The sequence below is a fragment of the Kogia breviceps genome, chromosome 11 (assembly GCF_026419965.1).
Source record: "Kogia breviceps isolate mKogBre1 chromosome 11, mKogBre1 haplotype 1, whole genome shotgun sequence".
In the NCBI taxonomy this organism is placed as follows: domain Eukaryota; kingdom Metazoa; phylum Chordata; class Mammalia; order Artiodactyla; family Physeteridae; genus Kogia; species Kogia breviceps.
In genome coordinates this window covers 81,455,145-81,477,635 of record NC_081320.1, presented here as the reverse complement: position 1 = coordinate 81,477,635, position 22,491 = coordinate 81,455,145, and the positions used below count along the sequence as shown (strand labels likewise).

The following is a 22,491-nucleotide window of genomic DNA, read 5'->3' as shown; positions in this document are numbered from 1 at the left end:
TCTTTAGAAAAATGGCAACAACTAACTGGACAAAAACAAAAACCACGTTTCATTACTGCGCTTGATCTATGATTGGACATTTTAAGCATACTTGTGGCTGTCAGGGTGGGAAAAAGACTTAGCACAGGGTCACGTTATTATTTCCCTTGATAATCGTCATACTGGTGAGGTCGTTCACTCTTCTGGAGATCATGGTGGCAATTTATAATTGAGATGAAGGCATCTGATACGTACTTGTAAGAGCAGATCATCTTATCTTTACAAGCCCAGTGACTCAGCACATGGTAGGAGCCTGATGAACGGTTGTTGAACTCATCTTAATTATGGAGTATTTCTACTTCAGCAAATCAAAACTTCCCAGAGTTGAAAACAATCTTAAAAACCAACTGGACCAAAGTGCCTGCCGTTAAGACAACTTTTCACTAAGACTCTCCTATAAAATAACTGTTTTATCTTCAGAGTTGTTTTCAAAAATCTTCTCTGTAGTCCCCTTTTCTAGCGTCTCTCTCAAACCAACCCACAGATACACCCAGCTAATGAAAAGTGATAATTTCCAAAGAAGATACTGCCTTCATCAACAGGTCACGGCCCCTGGCAGCCCGGGTGCCTCACACTCAACTCCATCCAGAGCCCACAGGTGATGAACCTCTTCTACTGATCCATGGGGCCTGGGATGAGATATAGAGAGCTGATGTAAGTAATTTTTACCACCAGTCGCTATTTGGTAGCATGAATAAATGAATGCACACATGTGTGCTTCCAATTTTTCCCTTCTGGTCAGTGCATACGTGCAATTTACTGAGTGCTACCTCCTGTGGACTTTATAACTTCATAAGTACTTACATCATTTTATATTACTTCATGGCCCTGTCCCTAACATAGTTGAGATAACTAAGAAAAATATGCTGGGCCTGGTAGATGACTTAAGGTTCTCCCAGTGAGAAAAGGAGTAGCATTTTGTAAACAGAAGAGTGGCAAGAAAGAGCCAGAGGGCACATGGCTCATTGGCTCTCCATTGAAGCTGGCTATCTTGAAGTCAAGCTGCTAATTCCTTGCAGAGGGGAAAATTCATAGTATTTGAAAATAGGAGTCCACAAAGCTAATTCAATGCCACTGTCACCAGTAGTATCAATTAGAACAGTTCATTTATTTTAAGCTATTGATTCCTTTCTAAGTCCCTGATGTCATTTATTTTACCCATTTGGCTAAAATGAGCTGTTCAAGCGCTGATATGAAAAATGCCCAGGTTACAGGCACTGGGTGACCACTAGGGGTTTCACTTCATTGTGAATCAGCTGTGTACTGTCCAGTGTACGTCCCGAAACCGTTTCTATAGTCACCACCTGCTCATGAGTCTTGTGGCCTAACCTAGCCTGTGACTAGGAAGTAGTGACACCCCACAGGGAATAACAGCCTGCCTGTCCCCTCGGCGTGACCAGCCTACTGAACAAGTTCAAACTCACCCCCAAGACACTCAGATGAATGTATTTGCCTTCCCTGCAGTTTCCACCATTTAAAGCTTTAAGAGCTGTAGTCTCTGACACAGAGCCTCTTCCTTAGCCTTTAATTCAACTGAACACATTTCTTGAGCTCCTACTGTGTGCCAGGCACATATTTCTTCATATAAACTTATGCCAAAGCACTTCAAAGACATAAACAAGGCCCAACCTGTGCCAGCAGTTTACACCATTGCAGAAGTCCTTATATAAGTCCCTAAAACCTGAGAGCCAAAGGGTTGGGCAGCCCTAGCTGACAGTCGAGAGAAAGTTGGTTTTTCAGTTTATGGCCCCAGGTTTAAGTTGTTGGGTTACACAAGACAAAACTCCCAAGCGTCAAGTCTTTTTCCTGCTGTTCCTTTTCATGTCCAATGGGCAGTTTCCCCATGCTATACTCTAGTCAACCATTTTCTATCTATTTATGATCTTTTATCATAGTTTCGAGGGCCTTCTGATAAGAGGCCCCTTCTGTAAAAATCTTGATGAGCGAATGATGTGTTTATCAACTGCTTTCAAGGTGGTGGACAGTTTGTACCAGAAAATGTTTAGCTAATCAGCTCACACAAATTTAATCTTATCTCTGAAGAGTTCTTTCCCCAAGGAGAGCAATTGCTAAAGTGCTTTGCTGTGGTTCCAGGTTGTGTCTTTATCATATACGATGATATTAACAAAGCTCAAATCAAGGTCTCCAGAATGTCAAACCAATGAAATGTGTGTTGGGTTCTATTTGAATAAGATGCCAGATGAGTCAAACTCCTCCCATCTAGACTTGGTTCATTTGGTTTATTATCTCTTACAGGTCATTCCTTACAAAATGACCAACAGGAAACCACCCCTCCCAACATACCTACCAATCTATCTACATGTATACACATACACACACACACACGTAGATGTGGACATACATGAGCGCACGCATATATGTATTTCCTTTCTGCCTGCTACAAATTTAGGAGACAGGAATGGCCAGTTTCAGCTGCCCCTTTAGCAAACTGCAATGTGCTTTCAAAGCAAATCTATCCATCTCTTCCACATTTTACCAGCCCCAAAGATTTCTCCTAACCTTTACTCACCAGTTAGTGTTCACGGAATTCATTGTATTACACATTATGGCAACAAGAATACGGTGATCGACTGTCGCCATCAGGAGCTAAAATAAACCCTCTAGAGTTGAGGGGAGGAGGTCATATTTTCCATTTTGTTGCCTTTTTTACCCAGAGCCTCATTTCTGTGAGAAGAGGTCATTTGCAAGTTCTCAGGCTTGGCCCCATCAATGTGTGCTAATGTGTGCAGCTGGCTTTGTGATTTGATAATGTTCTTCTAACCACATAGCCTTGGGCCCACCCCAGACCTACCAAATCAGAAACTCTGAGGGTGGCAACCAACCATCTGTGTTTTAACAAGCTCTCCAGATGATTCTGATGCATGCTCGAATTTGAAGACCACTAATCTCTATATTTTGCATACACACATTCACAGCTATGCATGTGTTAGTTTGCATGCTGTCGGAGGGAAGAGGCAGGGACTTTTACTTTTCCAATGAGAGGAAGTCCTCAGTGGGAGCAGCAGTTCTACATCTGCAGACAGCGTGGAAGTCAGGTAGACAAGGTATCTTCCATGGAAGGAGACAAGACCTAGAGATCTCTTTGAACATTTTTCCCACTGACTGTTAACACAGCTTCCCATGCTGGTGTGATTATACACCATGATTTGGATGTTGATGAGTGAAGCGGGCTATATGTAGCCCGCTGGTGTCAAAAGCATCTTGTTCTCTGTGTTTTACTGCCCTCGTTTTAGAGTGACTTGGTAAAGAAGAGCTGTTGAGAGAGCCTCCTGGCAGACAGATTTCAGTTTATCCATCTTAAGCAGTGGCCCACTGAAATGATGGGTTTCTTTCCCCACTGAAGTAGTGGGTCACCCCATGGTACAAATGCTATATTAGACTTCTTCCAAGGCTGAAAGCTAATTGACAAGTTACTGCAACATCGCGCCGCTAGAGACCATGAAAGGGCACATCTGAGGAAAGATGGAGCTGTGTCAAAGTCGGAGTGACTGTGGGAGGAGGTGCCCCGGGGGAGTGGGAGGTGAACTTGTGATTTGAGGGGACAGAGCCACATAGGGCAGAAGGAATTTAAGTGTGATTCCCAAAATGCACTTGGATTCATGTCCGTATGTATATAAGGTAAAGGGGTAGATAGATATAGGACAGGCGTGTATATGCAAGTAAATATATATATGTATATGTGTATGTGTATGTATATATGTGTAATATTCATGTTAAGCTCCTAACTTGTTAGCCAGGCATAAAAGGCCTTTGGCCCTAACATACATTTCCAATGTTTTTTTTTTTTATTGAAGTATAGTTGATTTACAATGTTGTGTTAATTTCTGCTATTCAGCAAAGTGATTCAGTTATACATATATATATAGATAGATACATTCTTTTTTTAATATTCTTTTCCATTATGGTTTATCAAGTAGGACTTACATCTGCTAACCCCCAACCTCCCACTCCATCCCTCCACCAATGCCTGCCCTCTTCACAACCACAAGTCTGTTCTCTATGTCCATGAGGCTGTTTCTGTTTTGTAGATAGGTTCATTTGTGTCATATTCTAGATTCCACATATAAGTGATATCATATGGTATTTGTCTTTCTCTTTCTGACTTACTTCACTTAGTTAATAATCTCTGGTTGCATCCATGTTGCTGCAAATGGCATTATTTCATTCTTTTTTATGGCTGAGTAGTATTCCATTGTATATATGTACCACATCTTCTTTATCCATTCATCTATCGATGGACATTTAGTTTGTTTCCATGTCTTGGCTATTGTGAATAGTGTTGCTATGAACATGGGGGTGCATGTATCTTTTCAAATTAGAGTTTTGTCTGGATATATGCCCAGGAGTGGGATTGCTGGATCATATGGTAATTGTATTTTTTGTTTTCTGAGGAACCTCCATACTGTTTTCCATAGTGGCTGCACCAACTTACATTCCCACCATATGTATAAGAGGGTTCCCTTTTCTCCACATCCTCTCCAGCATTTGTTATTTGTAGACTTTTTAATGGTGGCCGTTCTGACCGGTGTGAGTTGGTACCTCATTGTACCATTTGATTTTGCATTTCTCTAATAATTAGCGATATTGAGCATCTTTTCATGTGCCTATTGGCCATTTGTATTTCTTCTTTGGAGAAATGTCTATTTAGGTCTTATGCCCATTTTTTCGACTGGGTTGTTTGTTTTTTTGTTGTTGAGTTGTATGAACTGTTTGTATATTGTATATTTTGGAAATTAAGTCCTTGTTGGATGTGTCCTTTGCAAATATTTTCTCCCATTCTGTAGGTTGTTTTTTCATTTTGTTTATGGTTCCAGTGTTATTTCTTGTTAGTCTCCTTCCCATGCCCTTCACTTAAGTCAAACTGTACAACTATCTGTTCTTTATGGACGTCACACGATTTACCACACCGCATCTTTATCTCATCATATCCTGAGTACAAACATGACCTTCTCAGTGTAGCCTGCTCTAAACTCTCCTCCCCCACCACACACACACACACCTCTGAGGGTAAATCATCCCTCCAGCGCCTGAACCTCTTATCACTTTATTATCTCTCATAGTATTCATCAGCCTGTAAGTTATTATAACTATGGATGTTTCTCATTCCCTGCTTATCCTGCGAGCTTCCTGAGCACATTCTCCATTTCTGACCACTGTTTTGTCTCCAGGGCCCCCAGCCACTTCTCGGTGGCCAATGTATTTGTCATACAGGTAAGTAGCTGCTTAGCCACATCATAGCACGTGCCTAAACTCAAGAGATAAAATAGTAGCCGGCTATGGAAAACAGTTTGGGGTTTCCTCAAAAAGCTAAACATAGGATTATCCTATGGCCCACCAAGTTCCACTCCTTGGTATATACCCCAAATAATTCAAAACAGGCATTCAAATAAAGGCTTGTATGTGAATGTTCATAGCAGCACTATATACAATACCCAAAAGATGGCACCAACCCAAATGTCCATCAACAGATGAAGGAATAGAAAAATGTGGTATATCCACACAATGGAATATTAGTCAGCCATAAGAAAGAATGAAGTACTGGCACCTGCTACAACATGGGTGAACTTTGAAAATATTAGGCAAAGTGGAGGAAGCCAGACACACAGGTCACATTTTATGATTCCATTTACATGAAGTATCCAGAATAGGTAAATCCATAGAGAGAAAGCAGATAGTGGTTGTCACGGGCTGGCGGGAGTGAGGAATGACTGCTTAGTGGGTACAGGTCTCTTCTGGGGGTGATGAAAATGTTTTGGAACTAGATAGAGGTCATGGTTGCACAACATTGAGAATGTACAAAGTGCCACTGAATTGTTGACTTTAAAATGGTTCATTTTATGTTATGTGAATGTCACCTTGATAGTGGTTGTCATAGTGTTTTTAAAAAACAGTAGTATAAAAGCATTTCCCTTTTCACTTCATAAAAACCGAGCTGATTTTTTTCTAATAAGATGGTATAATATTTTATCCCAACTATCCACAGATCCCAGAATGGATGAAGTATGGATTCCACCTCCACCACAATCCCCTCCTTACTCCCAGATCATGTCGCCAGGGGCTGTTTCACGCCCTGAGAGTAACTGCCCCCCTGTGGCATCAGGTTCACCCAACATCAGCAGACACCCCTCTGAAAGCGGGGCCACCTTCCAGCTCCCGAGCCCTGTGTCCAGGCGCCCCAAGGAGGAGACTGGTAGTCAGGCTCCACGGCTGCTACTGCTGAGCTTTAGGACAAGGATGGCCTTTTAATATCTTTGTCCAAGCTGAACTGTTCTACTCTGTCTCAGGTTTCCTGGAAGATGCTCCTTTGTTTTCAGAGGAGACAAGAATCCCACCTTCTGTTCATCTTTGCTTTCAGTTCACAGGCTGAAGCTGGCTGACATCAAGGTCATCGGAGCCCTGGGTGACTCGCTCACGGTGAGTTACTGTCGGTGGAAGGAAGGGGCAGGACAGGAGAAGATCTTGGTTAATAGGAGAATCTCCCTCCTGGACCTTAAGTGTTGCCATCTCTGGTCCTAACCTCAGTCCCTCCCCACCTCCATGCCCACCCTGGAATCCAGCATTCCCTGCCCATCGTGTTTTCCCACCTCCATGCTAACCTCATCCTTCCTCTCCTAACATGGGAATGAAGGAGAGAGCAGGAAGTGGGGGGGACCCCAGAAGGAGCCCCTGAAATGTAAGTAACCCAGCCCAAACTACACAGCCTGTCAGTGGTGGGGTGTAGGGCCCCTTCAAAGACCCGGTGCTTTGTTTTGTCCATGTGGGAAAGCGAAGGGAAGGTCCCAAGGACAGTGGGATGATGGGACAGGAACGAGTGTTAATGGGGGAGGGTTGAGAAAACCGGGGTCAGTGGAAGAGATGGAGGTAGTAACAATGACCCAGCCCGTGTCTGCAGGTGGCCTGTGGTGACCTCCCAGGCCCAGCAAAAAGCTATCCAGAAAAAGCAGAATCAGGTCCTTAGAGAGCCAGGGTAGGGGGCCTCTGAAGCTCTCGAACTTCAGGTCCACAGCGACTCATCAGAGGAGCCCAGCTGCTGCTCTCTGGATCAGTAGAATCTAGGGCCTCCAGCTGAATTTTCCCCCAAATACCAGCTGAGACCTTTCATGTCTGTGGCCTCTTCACATTGATACGATCTCACTCAATACCCTCAACAAAATCTGGGGCCATATGACTCTCCTCAAACTGAAACCAACAAAGGGGAGGTGAAGCTGGTTGAAGAGAAGTGAGTACCGCAGCCAATAGCTTGTAACTGCTGGGTGAGGACAGGACTGCCAGGTCCTGACTGTGAGGCCAGAATTCTGTCCCTGCCCTGTAGCCGTCTCCTCCGTGACCCCTCAGGTACTCTTCACCCCGAAGGCCCTCTGGGAAATGCCCTGGCCGTCCAGTGGTTAGGACGCAGCACTTTCACCACTGTGGCCCAGGTCCTATCCGTGGTCGGGGAACTAAGATCCCACGAGCTGCTGGTTTTTGGTGTGGCCCAAAACCAACCAAACAAACAAACAAAAAACAGAATTAGCCCAGCTGTTCAGGACTACCTGGGGAGGCAACAAGGCTCCTGTCCCGGAGGCCAGCCTTCCCGCACAGGCTGCCTGGGAGGCTAGCCCTTGGCATGACCTTTGGAATGGCTCTGCTGGGAAATAACATGCTTTAGGCAAGGGACATGCACCTGCAGAGTGTGTCAGGGTGTGGTTTTAAAAGACCCTGCTCTTTCTTTAGCTGAGGAGTAGGTACGTGGCGTTTCATTTTAATTTTTCCAATTGTACATATGTGAGACCTATTCATATCAAAGGATTACAGGATACTTCCCTTTCTGATATAGTTCACAACTTTTAAAAAATGAGGAAAATGGGGCTCTGATATGTGTCCTCTGGAAAACTGTACACTGCAGTATAATTTTCGGAGTGCTTCAGCCAGCCTAGTGTCCAGGCAGGGTTTCTTAGGGTGAGGCTGCCCTTGGAGGGCCCCAGAATTCCCAGCAGGAACTAGCACTCGTTTCTGACGAGGCAGGATGCAGGTCAAGATGTGGTGCTATCGAGACTCTAGATTCTAAAGTGCCCGACCGTCCGGCCCGGCCGGGACAAGAACACAGACCCTCTGGCGAGCAGGCAGGGAAATCACCCCCTTGTGGTTCCCTTTCAGGCAGGTAATGGAGCTGGGTCCAAACCTGGGAACGTCCTGGATGTCTTGACTCAGTATCGAGGTCTGTCCTGGAGGTGAGTGAAGGCATGGCAAAGCCGAGACGCCCCATCACGGGGCAGGGGAGGACCCCTGAGCATGTAGAAAACAAGTTCTCTAGCAGAAGGATGAGTCAACCTACTGCTTTTCCATGAGAAATTTCTAGGTTTAATTTAAGGAAAGTATTTATCAGCTTCCCCAAACCAGATATGCCCCCAAAACAAGCCAGGACCTGAACAGGAGGAGTTTAGGGGAAACACTACTCAGATGTTTGGGTTGAAAAAGTTTGGGCTTGCATTTCTCCCTCTGGCAGTCACCTCAGCAGGAGGCAGCAGCCTTCAGAACCCGGGTTGTGTAGGAGCCCCAGCTGCCCGCTCTGTGTGACCTTGGGTAAGTTATTCAACCTCTCTGAGCTGGTCTCATCTTTGACACAGAGACGATAATACTGCCTTAGCATTGTTGCGAGGCTTACAGAGAATTTCAATGCCCAGCACAGTGCCTGACACAAAGGTAGGTGTAAATGGTAGCTGGGATCATTATTAAAGGGCCTTCATTTTACAGATGATGAAGCATGGCTCAGAGAGGGCAAGTAACCTGTCCAAGATCACACAGTCAGATGGTAAGAGAGCAAAAAGTAGAGTAGATGACTCCTAACCCCTAATCCAGCACATCCCCCATCATGTATATTTTGTGCAGGCTTGTTCCTGCTCTGCCTGTAATCAAACCTAGGCCGCCACAGGCTGCGGTGAGCAGCACTCCTGCTTCACCTCTGCTGTGAAAGCCCAGCTCATGCCAAGCAGGAGAGGGCAGGTTCGGTGTTCCCTCAACCTGGAATCCAGCATCTCTGGCACCAGCTTGAACCTGAGCGTTGAATCCCTGGCATCCTCCCTGGCGATGCTACACAGAGTTAAACCCCAGACGTTTTGAGAACCTTTGAAATGTTCCCAGACGTACTTGGCAGAGAATGAGGGGATATGGAAAAGTAGGAAATCCAATCAACTCTGGAATGCTGCTTATTTTCATGCCTAGAAACCCATCCAACTTTGATTTCCTTGGAATTTTAGAAGTGCCTCAGAAGATGGGTTGCTCTCTAGAAGATATCCTTTAAAAACCGGGTTTTCCCCAAGCCAAACAGGACGAGAACCATGAAGGCAAACTTTTTTTTAATAATAATAATGCACAGCTGCAGGGGCTAGTCGGCGCTGGGCTGGGCTCTGCATCCAAGGAAGGGCCATTTCCCCTTTGGAAGATGGGGCTGAAGAGGCCCACTTAATTTCCCTGCCTCAAGGTCAAAGCTCAAAGTTAAAAAACAAAAGTCAGCCATGACGGTTTAAGCCAGTTTTTTTGTTTGGACGTTCTGGTTTGTGGGGCAAAGGAGAGAGAAGTTGCTGTATTCTGGTTTTTCAGTTTTTATACAGAAATAATGAGGAAAGGGCAAGCCCCAAGCCCCCAAGGTGTTTCTCAGAAGGAGCAAGGTCTGTCTTGGTGGTGTCTGAGATGTTTCAGCGTCGCTGGCAGTTTTAACCTTCATTTTCTCTTTTGTCCCCACGACCACGCAGTGTGGGCGGAGATGAGAACCTCAGCAGCGTCACCACCTTGCCCAGTGAGTACGCGCTCCCGGGGGTCCAGGGCGGGCTCGCCGCAGCCCTGCGCGTTTCTGCAGCTCCCCCTGGCGGCGGCCGCGGGCTTGGCAGGGAACCGGGCGGCAGGAGACAGTCGCGTTCGGCAGGGGGCGCTGCTTCCCCGAGGCGGTCGCCCTGCTCTGTTGCTTGAGAGTGATTAAAGCCTTTTTTTTTTCTTTCTTTTTTTTTTTTTTTAAGAGAAATTGTATTTGTCCGAGGAAGGAAGAGAGTAAGAGGAAAAGAATGCTCAGGCCGACTCTTAGTGCAAGTTATTATTAAGAAATGATTGAAGAAGGAAATAAAGGAAACCCATCTTTGCTTTGCCTGTCATTCAGAGCGGAGCACCTTTCTGGGAGGCGTTGATCTAGGCTTGGGCTGTTAGGCACCATTGCATACAAAGACGTTGAATTCCTGGTGTTGGTTTAGGAAACGCTGCTATTGCAGCAGTGATGATGAAATTACCTTGTTCAGGCTGTGCAAACACAACCATATTTGGGGTGCAACCTTTTCTTTAAATTACTTCATCAACAACCTGTTTGGAATGATTTTTTTTTAAGCCTGACTACATTCTTTGAATGGTCTTATTCATCTTTTTATTCTCCTTAGTGCATGCACAGTGCTTGTTCTTAAAGTACGCGTACAAAAAAATGTTACAATTGAATTATTTTCCCTTAAAATCTTCTGGCTAACGATTTTGCCTGAGAGGAATTTAATCGGTCCCATTCTCATTTACTTTTCTCGTAATTATCCCTCTGTAATATATCTTTAGCAGCAAAGAAATTATTTGAGCTTTAAGTCACCAAGACTTTGATGATAAAGGTGGTTTGATCGCCACATGGGCAGAACTGGTTGGACTTCATGTGTGTTATCTGTTCTCGCTATTTGCAAAGCCTGTTGATTTTAAGTAGGTACAGTTCTGTGGCACAAGTACTTCCCATCTTCCTTATTTCTAGGTCCACACACAAGAGCTATAAATAAGCTCCCCCATCTCTAGGAGATGATTCGGGTTGCTTTTGTGAATGTAATTGGGCTATGAGCTGGGCCAGCATACACAACTTGCTGGGCTCTCTGATTCCCACGCTATTGTGGTTGAAAACATGATTGGAAATCATCTGACTCGAGATCTTTCACTAAAATGATTTATAAAATATTAAGACAGCGTCATCTGGGTGGACGCCCCTGACACGCTTAGCCCAGCAGTGGAACATAGCCTGTTCAGACTTCCTTACTAGAGTTGTGAAGACAGATTGACTGTAGGGGCTGGATAATCCATGGAGAAATAATCACGTGGCAATGTGTTGGAAAACTTATGAGACCATAGGGTCAGAACAGAACCTCAGTTCAGCCCCCTATTCAATGTAATCCAGCAAATACACCCGTGCTGGCTGCTTGGGAAACGGGAGAATGAGGTGAGGTCCCTGCCCAGATGATGTCACTGAAGTCTCTTTAGGGACATGTCTCCCTAAAGACAGACATGTGTACCAATAATTATAGCCATGTACAAAGTTTAGGGGAAAATAAATAAGAAGGCTGTTAACCTGCCTTTTGAAAGAGGGCTTTAAGAACTGGAATTCATCAGATAAGGAAAGGGGATTGAATGTCCCTGGCAGAGGTAACTGTATGCACCAGCAAGTTCTTGTCCTGTCCAATGAGTTGTGCCTTCTGTGACACTCCTGATAAGTACCTAGCTAGCCAATGCTGGATGCTTCGAGTAATGGGGAGTCTAGGACAATCTCTTCCATTTTCAGATAGCTCTAGTGATCTCACAGCTCTTCCTTCTATTGAGTGGGTCAGAGTAATTGCCATCCATTGGTACAATGTCCCCAGAGCCACAAGGAATGAGTTCAATCCATCTGTGTTGTGTAGGCCCTGTAGCAGTGCTTGGTTGGAGAGAGTGCTCTGCTGGATGTCATGATAGCTGAAAGTCCTGACTGATACCTAGCCAGTTCCTTTCCCACATCCTAGTAGATTGTAGGTCTGGGGAAAGTACCCTCTAACATGAGCTGAGAGATCAGGTTCTAGCCTAGGATTCTATTCTTAATAATGTATGACTTTTAACAGTTCTCCTAACCTTTCTGAACTTTGAGTTATTCTTAATTCAGTCCATAAACATTTATTGAGCCCATGCGAGGCTCAGGGGTGTATACAGACCCTGCTCTCAGGAGTTCTCAGCCAAGCTGGGGGGGATGCAGAGTGAAAAGTGTAGATCCAGCATGGTAAAGGCATTCGAATGTATGAGATTGAAAAGATGAAAAAAATCAACAAGCAATTAGACTGACCAAGGCAGATGGTGGGAAGAGAGCCTAAAAATCAGAAATGAAAGAGGAGACATAAGTATAGAAATAAAAAGGATCATGAGAGAATGCTTTGAACAGTTGTATCCATACAATGGAATATTATTTGCCAGTACAAAGGAATGAAGTAATGATACATGCTAAACATGGATGAACATCGATAACTTGCTAAGTGAAGGAAGCCAGTCACAAAGGACATGTTGTATTGTATGGTTCCATTTATATGAATGTCCAGAAGAAGCAAACCTATAGAGATAGAAGGTAGATTAGTGGTGGCCATGGGGCTGGAAGAAATGGGGAGAGACTGCTAGTGGCTACGGAGTTTCTTCTGAGGGTGATGAAAATGTTCTAAAGTTTATAGGGGTGATGGTGGCACACCTGTATGAATGTACTAAAAGCTATTGAATTGTACTTTAAATTGGTGAATTCTATGTTATGTGAATTATATCTCAATAAAGCGATTACATATTTAGAGAAAAAAAGCAAAGTGCCTGAGAGCAGCACCTGAACCAGACTGCCATTTATTCAACACTAATTCATTGAGCACCCTTGTGTGCTGCACACATGGTTCGGCATCAGCCTGCTGGACATTTTATTTTGGGGGCCAAGCGAACAGTACGGGTGAGGGCTGTGGGGCGGGCGCTCTGCTTTGTTGCCAGCAACCCCTGGCACTTATCAAAGGAATCTGAAGATTGCCTTGGGGCAGTGACGATGCACATCTTTTCCTTATATTTCCAGACATCCTCCGGGAATTCAACCCTTCCCTGAAGGGTTTCTCTGTTGGCACCGGAAACGAAAACAGTCCTGGGGCCTTCCTAAACCAGGCCGTGGCAGGAGCCCGAGCTGAGTGAGCAGTGGATCCTTGGGGGTGAACCACACGGGTCCCCGGGAACCTGGTCGGGGGCTTAGCCTAGACCAGGGTGTATGGCTAAAGGCTCGGGGTTTGGTCCAGGGGGAGGATCTGAGGGTCAAAGGCTGGACTGGGCGGGCTCTCTTGGGGGTGTCCTCTGCTTTGGGACGCGGAAGCCTGCTGGCTCACCCACCAACCGCGCCCCCAGGAGCTAGTCACAGTTGATTCTGATGCCAGGTACATGCTTTGAGCAAATGACTTTGCCTCGTCTATAAACCTTATGTTCACATAAGACAGCAGCCATAGGAGGACTCACTGAGCCCCAAGTCTCACCACTCTGTTAATGCTCCGTCTTTCACGTCACCTTCTCCCTCTCTTCCTCAGACTTGCTTTTCAGGCGGCTTTTTCAGGCTCTGTGCTTTGCATCCTTCCTGGTTCACGGGAAGAGCACCAGTCGGGGGGCCAGCGGGAGTGGGGGGTGTCTGAGTCGGAGCCCTGATTTCTCCCCTGGCCTCTCTAAGCCTTAGCCTCTAAGAGATGGGGCTGAACCTCTCCCATGGGCCGGCTGGGAGGCTCAATGCTGTGGCTTTTTTTAAACATCTTTTATTTCTTTAATGTTGTATCTATCTATTTATTTATTGGCTGCGTTGGGTCTTCGTTGCTGCTCACGGGCTTTCTCTAGTTGCGGCGAGCGGGGGCTACTCTTGGTTGCGGCGCATGGGCTTCTCATAGCGGTGGCTTCTCTTGTCGTGGAGCAGGGGCTCTAGGCCCGCAGGCTTCAGTAGTTGTGGCACGTGGGCTCAGTAGTTGTGGCACACGGACTCTAGAGCACAGGCTCAGTAGTGGTGGCGCACGGGCTTAGTTGCTCCGCGGCATGTGGGATCCTCCCGGACCAGGGCTCGAACCCTTGTCGCCTGCATTGGCAGGCAGATTCTTAACCACTGCGCCACCAGGGAAGCCCTCAGTGCCATGTTGAAAGTGAAAGTTCTGGTGAGCTGTAAATAGCACAGACAGGATGGTGGTCCCAGCAACAGTGCAGCAGGGCTGCAGGACCCACCTGGGGAAAACTGTTAGCAAGAAACAGGCCCACTGAGTCGTGGTCCAGGGGCACTGGATGGAGGGTTCCAAAGAGTGGGGTCGGCTTGCCTGGGTCCTACAGCTCCATTTCTCCCCACCATCCCAGAACCCTGAGTGCTTCTTTGGGTTTCTTGCCAGTCAGAGAAGCAGTGAGTGCCACATCCAATGTAGGAAAAATAAATGGAAAGATCCTTTTTGTTTCTTAGTCCTCTATTTCTTCCAGAATTATCACGAACTTTACTATGTAGTTCCTAGGGATTCCTATGTTTAGGTTCCTAGATCCCCTGACATCATTCTCCCAGCTCTCAGCACCATCCTGAATCTACGAGTCCCCGACTAGAGTAACTCTTTATTTATTCAGGACAGGAAAGGCGACAGATTATCTGAAGCAGAGATCATACAAAACCGAATAGTTTTCATAACGAATTCAGTGGCTTCATTTTCCTTTTGGTGGGGAGGGGGTGAAAGGCTACCGATTTACTGCTTAACATTTTAGGCTTACTACCTTAATCTTGCTTTTCTTCAAGCATATTTCAGCTGGTGGTGTAAGAGGAGAGGCAGTTCTAAGCATGATTAGGTCAGGAAGGCATCCAAGAATGAAACCTTAGTTGGAAGCATAAATGTAATGAAAAATGGAGTGTGATTCACATGGCCCTGGATTTCTTCCCTGATTTCCCCAAGGCCTTGGGGCTCGTTCTTGTGAGTCATTTATTTGTCCAAGCATGTCCTGTGTTGTAGGGAAGAGTTGGGATTATTATTCCAGATTATTATTACTATTACCATTACAGATGAAGAAACTGTAACCCAGAGAGATGAAGTGGCCTGAACAAGTGCATTATCTCGACCACGTGGTCTGTCATCTTTGTGCCCCCAGGCTTTACCACAGGTCCAGTAATGACCCTTTATGTGTATATAGCAGTGTGCAATTACATAGGACCCTCATGTTTGTTATCTCTTGTGTCCTGAACAGTAACTGTGAGATGGACAGAGCAGAGGGTCAGATGCCCATGGTTTTTTTGTTTTTTTTGCGGTATGCGGGCCTCTCACTGCTGTGGCCTCTCCCGTTGCGGAGCACAGGCTCCGGACGCGCAGGCTCAGCGGCCATGGCTCACGGGCCCAGCCGCTCCGCGGCATGTGGGATCCTCCCGGACCGGGGCACGAGCCTGCGTCCCCTGCATCGGCAGGCGGACTCTCAACCACTGCGCCACCAGGGAAGCCCACCCATGTTTTCTTAATGATGATCTTGAGGCTCAGAGTGGCCTAGTAATCATCCCAAACTCTGGTCCATAGGAAGAACAGCAGCCCTGCTAACTTCAGAGCAATAGATGAGGCTCAAAGAGGTGAAGTGGTTTCCCCACAGTCTCCACCCAGGTGATCTGATACCTATAGCCTATTAGGACTAAGGGCAGGCCAGTTGGGCTGATAATTAAGAGAGGAAGAGGGTGACAACTCATGTTTCCGTCCTGTGCCAGGGACTTTATTGATGGTGATGGTGATGATGGTAGAAATAATTCAATGGATTGTTTCTGAGATGGATGTTTACCATGTGCTCTTTTAAGTTCTTTATGGGCACCTCATTTAATTCACCCAACATCTCTGTGAAGAAGGTATGCTTGCCATCCCCATCTTCCAAGCCTGGCACCAAGAGTGGCTCTTACCCCATGGGGCTGCTTTGCTCATCTCTACTAAGACCCATTAAGATGGGGGGGGTGGTTATCTCCTATCTTTCGGATGAGAATTTAAGTCACATTCCCACAGTTAGCAAGAGGCAACTAAATGTCACACCCAGGTGTGTCTGTCTCAACCGTGTCACGTTGAAAGTGAGGGCACCCTTGCGGCTGAGGTCTTGGCACCTGCAGAAATAGCCATGTGTGACATGAAACACTCATATGCTGCCCTCTGTCTGTCTTGAATGAGCCTGGCTTGGAAGAGAAAGAAAACTATGAAATCAAATACGCCAATCAGAAAACAGTCCCGCTAAGAGTCACCCCCTCATACATAGGGTGCTCTGCTCTTCCCAAGGCACACGCATGACCCCCACCCCCAGCAGAGACCGAGTGGGGAAGGAGCTGTGTGACAGGGCGTGGCCTTCAGTCCAGTTTTCCTGCTACATATCTTATTCCCGATTTCTCTGCTAAGTCCCCTCCCGACCCCCCGGCTTCACAGCCCCCGCCGGTCACATGACTTCTTCCTGTATGTGCCTGCAGGAATTTACCTGCTCAGGCCAGGAGGCTGGTGGATCTGATGAAGAATTACACGGTAAGTCTAGGAGAGGTGGCGCCTGGGACCACTTGAGGTAGGACGCCCAGAGGAGGGAGTGGGTAGGAGGATAAAAGAGACAGAGAGGGTCGGCTCTGGGGTGGGGGTGGGGGGGACAAGGCCACATGGGAATCCAGAGAGGCCACCTTTATAAAAACAACAAATGATTTGGCACCTGTGACCTCTGACCTCAGGACCCACAAACCAAAGAACAGAAATTATTATTGTCCCCACTAAACCCTCCTGTGTGTGAGGACCCATCACTACAGCATTCTGCACTTCGTATTTCCCTGGGCTTGACTCCGGGGCAAGGCTTTTACTTGTTTGTTTCCTCTTCATTTCAGAACATAAATTTTCAGGAAGATTGGAAGATAATAACCCTGTTTATAGGAGGCAATGACCTCTGTGATGTCTGCGATGACCCGGTAGGTCTCCAGGCCCTCACCCAAGACCCCTGGGAAGGATTTCCACCCCAGGTTGCTGGAGCAGTGCAGCCGGGTTGGGACTTGGCTGGTAGTCGGGCATGGGTCCAGCCTGGGCGATGTATCCGGGGCCACGCAGACACTGAAACACAGGCTCTGTCTGCGATGAACTCACACCGCCAGGGCAGGGAGATCCAGACAACTCACCATCCTGATGTGTTTCTAGAGCTGCACACAGAAGAGAGGTCTGGGGTCAGAACTACCATGGGATTTGGGGGGTTGGGGGAGGGAGGGGTGGCGTCAGAGGTTTACAGAGAGCAGGAGACTTTCCAACTGGGCCAGAAACATGAGCAGCTTTGTCAGGAAGAAAGGAGACCAGCAGAGCAAAGTGGTGGGTCTAGCTGTGGCCTGGGAGCACCTGTCCCAAGGGGGTGACCCTGCCCGCCAGACCCCTCAAGGCCTGTTTTCCTGGCATCAAAGTCACCAGGGTCTGGGGGTTTCAAGCTGCAATGCGAAGGGCCCGCAGTGGGGCCTGGGGGCTGCTGGATGCCAGGGTGGGGCGGGGAGGGACGGGGGACCGTGGGCCCCTCCCCCACTTCCCTTGAGGCTTTGATCCATTTGGTAGAGCAGGGCTCTTGGCTAAATTTCATTCCGAGACAGGGTTCCACTGCTTTTTAAAAAAGTTTGAAAGCCACAAATATCGAGATCAGGGGAAATCACCGTTCAAATGTATTTATGCTTGGGGAGGGGGTTTGCAGGACCCTCTTCCCCTCTCATAATCTCCTTAAAAGTGATTTGATTGAGATTTGGCTTCCCAGGCGCTTGAGGTTCCATCAGCAGTGATCAGCCCCTCGGACCAAACAATGTTCAAGTTGTAGGAGATCTTGGAGGTCCCCTGCTCCAACACCCCAGTTTAGAGGGGGCCAGGGGTGTGATGTGCTTTGGCGAAGGCCCTATATCTAGTTGACGTGAAGTGGATCCAGAGCTTTCCATAGCTCCATGCAGAAGAAAGAGCGTTTCCCTGAGGGCCACAGCCTTCACCTCAAGCCTGAGGCCCGTGTGGTGAGGGTGGAGGCTTAGGGCCCCGAAAGATAGCCTGTGCTTCAGTGCTGCCCATTCTGGCTGAAATACAGGGAGGAGGGGACCCAGGAGAGGAAGCGGTCCTGGTCTTCCGAGAGATGGGGTGACGAATGGGGTTAGAGACATTTCCTCTTCCTGCAGGTCCGCTATTCTCCGCAGAACTTCAGGGACAACATCGGGAAGGCTCTGGATATCCTCCATGCCGAGGTACAAAAGCCAGGCCACACGGCCTCTGGGCAGCTCAGCCGCAGGCCTCCTCCTTGGGCCTCAGTCTTAGCCTGGAGGCGGCTCTGGCTTCCTGCTGAGACCTCCCTGCCAGGTCCCCTTCTCCTGGAGACCAGCACAGACCATGCTGTCAGTCCTGGCCCCAGCAGCCTGAACACATATGCATCAACAGGGAGTAGAGGGGAGAGAGGGGGCGGGGGTGAAGGCTGTGGTTGGGGCCACATGAAAGGCCACAGGCCTGATACCCAGCAGGAGACACCGGCCCCAGCCCCGGGTGCGAGGCTGGAGCGGCCTGGGCCTCGATCCTCTTGGGGACCGACCTTGCCTTTGCTCAGGTGCCTCGGGCGTTTGTGAACCTGGTAAAGGTCCTGGAGATCATCAACCTGAGGGAGCTGTACCAGGAGAAGAATGTCAGCTGCCCGAGGCTGATCCTCCGGTGAGTTGGAAGTTCTCCACCTCTTCCTGAAAAAGCCACGGGACCCTCAGCAGAGAGTGACTCTGGTTAGTTAGAGAAACCGAGGGCAGGAGCGTGAGAGGTGCTAAAGACCCTGTGGTTAGCCTGGAGGAGACACCCCAGGATAGGCTTCCCGTACCCTTGGAGTTCACGCGTTTGCAACCCAGCATGCTTCTGCTGCCGGACAGCTCAGGACACCCTTCGGTCCTCCAGGGAGGGAACAATAAAACCTGACGGATGGAACGAGCCTCTGTGGGGCCGTCTCACTGGCCACTGATAGGGCCTCCTTCTAAGTGTGCCCTGACCGCTCCCAGAGGCCCAGCTGCAGGACAGAAGGGGCCTCTGTTCAGCCTGGCTGCTCCCGGCTGGGCATTCACAAAGGTAGGGCTATCGTCACTTTCTAAAAGAGAGGGTGGTCAAGTCAGAATCAGCATGGGCTAGAGGACAGTCTTATCCCCCGCCACCAAGAGCAAGAGCCCTGGCCCTGAGAGGCCGCCTTCATCCCCAGCCTCCAGAGCCAAAGATGGCTCCCCTGCTAATGTTACACATGACCGTCAGGAATAGGATGTCCTTCTACCCCAGGCGTGAACCATTCCTTCCTGCAAGGTCTCCTCCGGACCATTAGCCCAGATCACAGTGGCTGTGCCCCCCACCCCCTTCTCCCCTCCCCAGCTCTGTAGAGGCCTCCACCACTGCCCTGAGCGCATCACGTGATAATGACCCATGTGCCTCTCCCGCCAAGCCCTGAACTCTGTGTCCAAGTCACACTGCCAGCACGGTGGAGGGGCTACGTGGCTGTTTGCTGAATGACTGAATGAGTCATTCACAAGGGCCAGATTTGCTCTGGGAAGTGAAGGGGTATCTTGGCTGTTCCCTGGAGACCCATGCCAAACCACCCCCGAGGGCCTTGACTGCACAGGTCCCCTGCGGAAGGCCTGAGGATGCCGTGAGCTGCGGGAGGATGGCTGCAGGGTGACACATGCCTGTTAGCACAGCTGGTGTCAGGCGTGCTATTTTCGGCTGCTGACTCACCCCCTGCTCCCACTCTCTCCAGTCACTGGGCCACACGGGGGGTTCGGCTTGTTCATTCCATTTCAGAGCCGCTCACCCAAAAGTCTCTGGCTGCCTATCACTGCAAGGTCTTTAGACAATTAACGCTAAAGGTTCAGAGTCCAACCTGGAATGGCCAAGTCACCGGCTGTGGCGTTAGGAAGACTCAGGGTCACCTTGTCCTGCCACCTCCCCGGTGCCCTGCACTCCCTGTCTCTCAGCTGTCCTGTCTCAGTGGCTGTGCTTTCCTTGGTGGCGCTGAGTCTACACTGAGCCATGCTCACCATTATCACCTCCTCCCCCTGGACCAAAAGCCCAGATTTGCAAGTTGGCTAGTCAGGGCAGGGCTACGGACTGGACAGAAGCAGCTTAACAAGGGATTAGGAGCTCAGGTTCAGACCAGGCAGACTTGAGTTCAAGTCTTGGCTCCCACACTTAGCATCCATGCGACCTTGAGAAACTACTTAGCCATGCTGAACCTCAGTTTTCTCATCTATAAAATGGGGATAATGAAAATACATCTTCTAGAATTGCTAAGAGGATTAACCAAGTTAATACCCATAAAGCTCTTGGCACAGTAAACATTCAATATGTGTTAGCATTATTATTATTGTTGTCACTATTATTTAAAAGGAGGCATAGGGGCTTCCCTGGTGGCGCAGTGGTTGAGAGTCCGCCTGCCGATGCAGGGGACGCGGGTTCGTGCCCTGGTCTGGGAGGATCCCACGTGCCGCGGAGCGGCTGGGCCCGTGAGCCAGAATTGCTAAGAGGATTAACCAAGTTAATACCCATAAAGCTCTTGGCACAGTAAACATTCAATATGTGTTAGCATTATTATTATTGTTGTCACTATTATTTAAAAGGAGGCATAGGGGCTTCCCTGGTGGCGCAGTGGTTGAGAGTCCGCCTGCCGATGCAGGGGACGCGGGTTCGTGCCCCGGTCTGGGAGGATCCCACGTGCCGCGGAGCGGCTGGGCCCGTGAGCCATGGCCGCTGAGCCTGCGCGTCCGGAGCCTGTGCTCCGCAGCGGGAGAGGCCACGACAGTGAGAGGCCCCCGTACCGCAAAAAAAAAAAAAACCAACAAAATAAAGGAGGCATGCCTTATCTGTACCACACTGTTCTCAGACATTCATAAGGTCACGCAGCTCCGTAAAAGTCACTCCTGCAGATGTCAGAAGACGTTCGCTACTTCATTTTCATGGGCAAATCCAGGTCTGGGAAATTTTCTTCACTTCCATCTGGTACAGTTGACAGGTTAGCCAGCCAGGGCCCTGTCAGCACAGGCTTCTGGTACCTCCGAGTTAAATATATTCTGAATCTCAAGCCAGCGCTTCTGCATCATGCACTCAGCCAGGGGTCCTGGTGGATGGGGCATCTCTTTGGTTTGGCCTGCAGGAATCTGTGTCCCTGTGTCTTGAAGTTTGATGGTAACTCAGCAGAACTCGCCTCCCTCATCGAAGTGAATAAGAAGTATCAGGTAAGCCTGGCAAGGGTTCCAGGACGGCACAGCAACTGCTGTGTGGTTTCATCAACATGCTTAGAAAAACGAACAGACACTTAGATCATGTTGACCCCGACTGTGTGTGATGTTACCACTGACCAGTTTGCAGATTTTAATACTCCCCCCCGCCCCCCGCCGCAAGGCAGCAGGTTCAGTGTATTTGAATCAAGTTATAGAACTGAGTCAGTGAACACGCGTCACCAAATCTCGGTTCCCGGCCTTACACGAAAATGAGTCTCTCCAGTGGTCCGTGGAGAATGGACCTGAGGCTCTGACCCCTGGGGACGGGGTTGGGGGGACTCTTGCCGCCCAAGAGAGTCTGGAGGATTCAGTGAGAGAACATGCATTCCCTCTCTCCTCCCCTCCGGGGGGAACAGGTGTTATTGGGGTGCACAGGGAGAAAGAAAGTCAGCAGATGCTCTCCCAGCATCCTGTGGGTTGTTCATTTTAGGCCTTTCTCCATCAAATCTTTGACCAGAGCAGCTGACTCCCTTGACTCTCCTGAGTTTTCCCCCCAAATAATCATCCGGTCACTCGAGAGAACAATGGTAGTCTTCCAGCTCTTCTGGAGTGGGCTGCAGACAGCTTCCAGGGTGGATCCATCCTTCAAGTCCATGGACTCCTTGGAGCAGAACCCTTCCCCGCCGCCTCTCTCAAGGCAGCCGTATCTGCCAGCAGTGTCAGGGCTCAGGGGAATGAACCTCTGTTTATCATCCTCTGAGGCCATCCCCCAGCCCTCTGGGTGACTCTCCAGCTGCACTCCCTTCTGCCGTGAGCGGGTGCCTCTGTCTCAGGTGAGGAAGTCCATGCCTCACCACGAGAGGGAAGGCAGCCGAGGTTATGGCCATGAAAGCAAACCTTTTCCAGGTGGGGTTTGGGTGCCAGCAACAAGCGCTTATGCAATTCCGGTTAATTTATTATTTATTATTAATCCAGATGTATTATTTAAGCAGAATACCTGGAAGAGCTAAGGTCAGAGGCCAAGTCACCAGAAATTGCAGAGTCTTGGAATTCTAGGAGCCAAGCCATAAGAATAAAAATCAGGCCAAGGAACTAGTCCAGCGGGGACACCATGGACACCACTGTCACTGCTCTTCTAGGAACTGGAGGCAGCTGCCACCCCCAGCAGAATGGATTCTGTGCTGTCCCTCCATCTGTCTGTCACTAGCTTCCAAACCAAAGCCTGAAGCGGGAGCATCTACTGGGGGACACGTGGGCATGTGTGAGGAGCATTGGGAAAGCCAGCACCTGGGTTTCTCACCTCCTGCAGTGCAAGTCAGGCTGGTCTTCATACAGTGGAGTGGTGTTTTTTTTTTTTTAATATAGGAAGTGGGTCCAGATGCTGGGCAACTAAAGAGAAGGAGAACTATTCACAAAAATGGCCTTCACTGACCTCTCTAGATTGGCCAGCTGTTCCCAGGTCT

The 22,491-nt window shown here is 48.5% G+C and overlaps 1 protein-coding gene across 1 annotated transcript in view; it reads left to right on the top strand.

Moving 5' to 3' along the window:
- The window catches only part of PLB1 (phospholipase B1), a 104,948-nt gene that overhangs the window by 32,136 nt on the left and 50,321 nt on the right, over positions 1 to 22,491 (top strand). Inside the window, exons 18-26 of the mRNA XM_059078669.2 lie at positions 6,416 to 6,474; positions 8,197 to 8,270; positions 9,792 to 9,835; positions 12,887 to 12,995; positions 16,283 to 16,334; positions 16,679 to 16,759; positions 17,978 to 18,043; positions 18,397 to 18,497; positions 20,962 to 21,043. Of these exons, the coding sequence (XP_058934652.1) occupies positions 6,416 to 6,474; positions 8,197 to 8,270; positions 9,792 to 9,835; positions 12,887 to 12,995; positions 16,283 to 16,334; positions 16,679 to 16,759; positions 17,978 to 18,043; positions 18,397 to 18,497; positions 20,962 to 21,043 (668 nt within the window). The remainder of the gene's footprint in view (positions 1 to 6,415; positions 6,475 to 8,196; positions 8,271 to 9,791; positions 9,836 to 12,886; positions 12,996 to 16,282; positions 16,335 to 16,678; positions 16,760 to 17,977; positions 18,044 to 18,396; positions 18,498 to 20,961; positions 21,044 to 22,491) is intronic.